The sequence below is a fragment of the Manacus vitellinus genome, unplaced genomic scaffold (genome assembly GCF_001715985.3).
Source record: "Manacus vitellinus isolate BGI_N305 unplaced genomic scaffold, ASM171598v3 scaffold_15_pilon, whole genome shotgun sequence".
In the NCBI taxonomy this organism is placed as follows: Eukaryota; Metazoa; Chordata; class Aves; order Passeriformes; family Pipridae; genus Manacus; species Manacus vitellinus.
In genome coordinates, this window is record NW_021939122.1 from 10,162,621 (window position 1) to 10,168,432 (window position 5,812).

Below are 5,812 nucleotides of genomic sequence, written 5' to 3' on the forward strand. Positions count from 1 at the left end.
AGCAGATTTTTAGGGCAGGGTTCTGCTTATGATTAAGACTGTGATGTTTTTGTTAGAATTGCAAAGAAAATTAAAGATTCTGTATAATTTGGTTCAGCATATTTCCAACTGACATGGGTAAAGTATCCAGTGCATGAAATAACCCGAGCAAAAAGAGCAACTGGTGTGTTGTTAACAGGCACTTGGGTAATGAGCAATATGACATATTTCTTTTCAGCATATACTTTTTTTACACTAAATTGTAGAGCTTATAAAAACTAATTGTTTTTACTTTTAGTGTATTAATGCGTCTTTGCAAAGTTAAATAAAGTTAGTGATAGAATCTTCAATGATATTATGAGACACTAGTATCAAAAGTATGTTGAACCTATGGAATAAGGCACTGCAAGCATGTTATAGAGTTACACCCAATAGATCATTTTCTAATGAATGTGTAAACTAGGTGGGCAGTTTAAGGTTGAGAATGTGTCTTTAGTACCACTTCTTTTGAATGACTGTCAATGCCCATCATTCATTTTGCTTCTGTTGTTCTGAGGCTGAGAGTGGGAATTTGTTTGCATGTTTTGCTGAAGTTTTGTGGATTTTTAACAAGGGCGTTAACTTGTTTCACTCACTGAGTAAAAATACAATTTTTCTTCAATAACTGGGAGTGTTTAGAAAAACAAACCCAACAAATTAACTAGAAAATTGATTCACCTCTGCAAACACATACAGGAACTTTTTCTGCCAGTTTCAATGAACATCATTACCTCTGTGCTATTCAGTTTTGTAGAGATCATACAAACCCAGGAAATAAGTAATTAACAGGATGCTCTGCAGATGTCATCGGAGCACTATGATCCCTATATCACAAAAATAATAAACAGAGGTGGGCAATGCTATGAAATCTTAACATAAATGGAGAAGAAAACTGCTAACAGAAATAATGACAGAGTAGTAGCTGAGTTACAGACGAGCTAGATGGCTTTCTCTGTTGTACTTTAAATCAATTTCCTTAGAAATCCTGATGTTTATTGATGACTAAAAGAAGGTAGAGATTTATTACTGTAAAAAAAGGTGGAAGAAAAGGAATCACCCAGAATATTCTGAGTTGGAAGGGGCACCACAAGGATCCTCAAGTCCAGCTATAAAGTGAATGGCCCATGCAAGGATCAAGAACACAACCTTGGCATTATTAGCACCGTGCTCTAACCTAACCTACTGTGTTACTCTCAAAATGTTGCCTTACAAGTGATACACAGGTTTTGGGTCACAATGTCTGTGAATACTGGTATAAAGACAGAATAGTGGCCTTCTCTGAGAAGAGGGTTACAAATACTTAAACCAAGACAAGGAAGTAAGATGAAGGAAAGGGACTTAAGTCATTTTAATAGAGAATGCATTTCATAAGTTTAAGGTTAAAGACCAATATACTTGTTTGCAGAAAGATTAAGATAAAGGTCATTTCTTTACCCAAATATGGAAAGCAGTTTCTTTTCTTTTTCCAAGAATTGCATTCTTATAAAAAAACGCTCAGCTCACTCAGACAAAATATTGTATAGCCCATTGCTTGTTTGTCTGTTTCCTCAGGAGTCATCCAGGAGGTTTGCTCTACACAAAGGAAGTGTTTTGGAAAACTAAATTAAGCATTTGAATTTCAGCTATTGCAGAGGAACCCAGAGATGTGGGGAGGACTTGGCCTACTGTGTTGTGAAAACTGTCAGATCTGCAGCGAGTGCAATGTGGGATGAGTGGGCCAAGGAGCCAAAGCTGTTAAACACGAACAAACAAAAAACCCTGGCACCATTAATGCTTTTATGCTTTTTGTTATTTGTCATTTTTAATGCCTGGCCCCTCTTATCTACCTTACTTTCCAGAAAATAGAGTTGTTCTAATCTCTTGGATCAAGCTCCCTTTGTAGGGAATTCTGCTCCCTCTGGTCCCAGCAATTTAATATGTTCATTGTCTTTCTTGAGACCTTCACATCTCTTTCAGAGATGCTGGGGATGGAGGGGTGGGTACCTCTGCTGTCCCTTTCCCCAGGGCTGCCAGCTGCTCAGTGGTGACACAAGCCAGCACGCTGGGACTAAATGTCTAGGAAAGCCCAAGGAATACTGAGCCTATGCTCGCTAAGGCCAACGTTACACATCAAGTTTCTTGAAGCAGCCACTCCCCTCTGTTGCTTAAACATACAGAGTGATATGTTGTAATCTAAATACATACCCTTAGGCCCCTAAGCAAACATTGACACGATTACTTCAATGTAGTTGAAACTGGTGATGGGATGGCCTGTTTCCATTTAAAATATTTCAGATTTTTTCATAGCAATTCTTTCTGTGGAAACAAGCTACTTGTGCTTCCAATGCATGTAAGTTTGTTCCCAGGCTCCCTAACCCTTTTTTTCAATGGCTGTTTCTTTTCACCATCCCAAAGCTGAGAGGTTCTGGCCCTGGATTTCAGTGTTCATCACCTCAATTGGTCTCCTGTTTTCTGGAAATGGAGCGAAGATGTCCCACTGCTCACTCACTCTTACTCCTTTTCTGAGTCCCAAAGGCAGCACACCTCATCTGCAAAACAGCAAATTCTAGACATCTGTGAAGTTTCACATTTTTAGACACAGGCAAACACATGCACAACTTGTGTAAACATAGAGCAAGATGACTGCAACTAAGCTCTTACTGTGGCTAGGAAAATGGATATCCAAGACATATTTTGTTCCTCCAAATTTGCTCAGGATGCTCTGTTTTGTTCTGGGAGTAGAAGAGTGGCAAGCTCGGTTTTTTGCTATTCTTACCCCCTGCTCAAGATGTGTGGAAACTACATCCTGAGCTCTCTGGTTTCCTCTTTTTATTTGTGTTTTCAAGCTTCCTCCTCACAATGTCTGGAGCCTTATCTGAGTACAAATGTCTGCCTCCGGGGCCACTTTTTTTTCCTTATTTTGTTTTCTTATGGAAATGACCGTGACACAGAATCTGTTGTAGCCTTTTTGCTAGTTTGTGGATTGCAGGCAGAGGTTTGCCCAAAGGCGGAAGGATCATCAGACAGAACAAAACTGCTCTGGCAAATGTGGATCTGACCCTCTGTGGAAGGGGAACTCTTCATGTCATGCCATATGAGGTTATGAAGTCCACCCTTCCCTTTAGGCTGTGACAGAGGAAAAGCTGTCCCTGTTTCATTGCTGTCCCTTACACCTAAACTTAATGGCTGCAGAACAGTATGTAACACCATTCACTGATCTTGTAGCTGTGGGAATACTATTCACATGTTTGTCAGTCCATCACTTAAAGTAGATCGTCTTCAACACAGAAATCTGTTCCCTGTAACTCTGTGAATGACCTGGATGGTTTTAGGTATAGTAGACCATAATTATAACCGTTCATGGCAACCCTTCCCCACGGGGCCCTTATGCTCCAGGTAAAAACTTCCTCTTGTGTGAAAACACTGCTGTCTGTTTGTTTCGTGATCACTGACTCTTAGTGTATCATCCTTCCCCATAAAAGTTTCATCTGTCTCAGTTTGAAACTGAAGTTCCTCAGGGAAAAAACCCAAACCACAAAACCTGTCACTGGCAGACTGGTAAAAAAGAGCTTATTGTGGTTTGTCAAGTACATATACATTTTGAAAGGACTTGAAATACACCAGTCTGGGCATCCTAAGAGGTGTTCAACATGGCATGAAGTCATGTCTATCTTTCTCTGACAGGGGCCTGTATATACTTCTGCTTATTAAATTTGGACTTCTCAGCCCTTAAGTGAGCTCTTTGGTAAGCCCAGCTGACCCAGCTTCTTGAGTTTCTACCTGTAGTGGGTCTAAGCATGGCATTTGAAAAATCAGTCCTAAATTCCAACTATTTTTTAAAACTACTGTCCAGCTGGGTTTTATTTATTTAATGTGTGGTGTGTGTATATATATATATATATATATATATGTATGATTTATTTCCTGTGATGATACTCTACTGGCAAGTATTCTTTATAGAAATCAGTGTGTGACTGGTACATAAGCATTCACACTTCTATCAGTCTTGTTCCAAAAAAAAAGTATTTCTTACTGATACATCTGTGCAGTTATTTACTACAGTGAAGATGTTTAAAGTTGCATTTATTAACTAAACATTATATCAACTGGACTCTTTTTTTTTTTTTAATGATGTTTCAAGGTGACCAACAAAATTACTTCTGCCATGCTAAGCCCTTTAAAAATGTTGCTGCATTCTCACTGAAGGTAAGGTCAGTTGTCCCTTGTGCTTCCCAGGCCAATTTTTCTCAATAAAATGACAAATACTTAAATTTTACCTTCAGCTTCATCTGCTGAAACACTTCTCCTTGAGCTTTTAAACCAAAGCTAACAGTAATTCAGAAAGAATCTACTCACTAAAGCCTTAATTATGTATATTGTTTTATTTTGTTGATCCCTATTTTCCTGTTCTCAGAAAGATTATAAACAGGAGTGTTGTATTGTCAGTTGGAGTGATGCAAGCCAAGTGAACGTTTATTTGTGAAGGAGAAAGTACTGGTCATTGTTTGTGACAAGGCTGCAAAGGGATTTGAAAGCCCATGTCCAGGTGTGGTTCTCCAGGTCCTAGCATCAGAATCCTGCTCTTCCTGCCTCTCTTTGGGGCAAGACCTCTGGAAGCTGGTGGTAGGCACAGAGCTGGATGGTGTCCAGCTGTAGGGATGGATGTGCACTCACTTGTCCAAATGCAAAGATAAAGTGACACTTCTGAGAGGGGAGCAGGTTCTGGCACAGGCAGGGCATAGCAGCTGCCTGCAGGTGCTCATGGCCTGTGCTCCAGTGGCTTCACCTTCTGGGTAACTAGCAGGGAAGATGCTGGGAAGCTGGTCTTCACCGGTCTGAGAAGGAAGCAAAAGAGCTAGGGTGGTTGGCAACTTCCTTTGGAGTGGGAGGCTGACAAATCTGTAGGTTGGGAGCGTGGGGCCACTTGCCATGCCTGGAATGGGACTTGAATGTCAGAAGATATGGAGAAAAGTTGCTGAGACTCTTCCAGCACTGTCTTGTATTTCTAATTTGTGTGAAGTCTGTCAGGGATAAAAAGTGGTGGAGGGTGGGTTTCTTTCAGGCCTTCCAGGCAAGTAGGCTAAAATTGGCTCTTTCCTGAAGTTCCCCTGGAGATACAGCTGGAGGTATGAGCTCATTCTATGAGACGGGTAGGTACAGGAGATGACTTTTGAGTAGCTATTGCAACTTTGTCTCCTTTCATGATTTGGTGGGGTATTTCCCCGTGGGCGGGACCTCATATTTGGAAACAAAAAAAATCATCTCAGGGCAGTTCCTGTGTCGTTGGTGTATCTGCTCAGTCTTCTGCGAATCAAGAAAAACAAAATGAAACAAAACCCACACCAAAAAAAAAAAAAAATTCCCTAACAAAAGACTTTCTCTCTGCAGCCACAATGCCATTTACCCCCCGCCCCGAGCCAGGGATGCAGTCCTGCTCCAGAGCACGGCCCGGCGGAGCCAGCGGCCGTTCCCTCGGGTAGCTCCGGGCGGGCGCCGCTGCCCCCGGCCGTGCGGGACCCTCCGAGACGGCGGATAAACCCGAGGTGCTGGGAACGCCGTAGCTCTGAGGTAATCTGCTTCGAGGAGACCAGGAGGTCAAGCCTGCAAGTTACATGGATTTGAGTCATGTAGAGTTAAACTAACCCCTCCCACAGCCATGGACCACTAAAGCGCCCATTTTCATGAGCACCTCTCACTAAGGCAGCTCGGAGCCAGCGGAGGCTGAGAGAGGAAGAGGGAGGGAGCGAGCACCAGCACTGATGGATGAGCCAAAGGGTAAGGACAGAAGCGAACCGCTGATCTCCAAAGGCAGCCC

The 5,812-nt window shown here is 42.0% G+C and overlaps 1 protein-coding gene across 1 annotated transcript in view; it reads left to right on the forward strand.

Annotated features, from left to right (window-relative positions):
• Window positions 1–5,656: 5,656 nt before the first annotated feature.
• The window catches only part of ENTPD1 (ectonucleoside triphosphate diphosphohydrolase 1), a 32,829-nt gene continuing 32,673 nt past the window's right edge, over window positions 5,657–5,812 (forward strand). Inside the window, exon 1 of the mRNA XM_018069205.2 lies at window positions 5,657–5,772. Within this exon, the coding sequence (XP_017924694.1) occupies window positions 5,757–5,772 (16 nt within the window). The 5' untranslated portion in view covers window positions 5,657–5,756. The remainder of the gene's footprint in view (window positions 5,773–5,812) is intronic.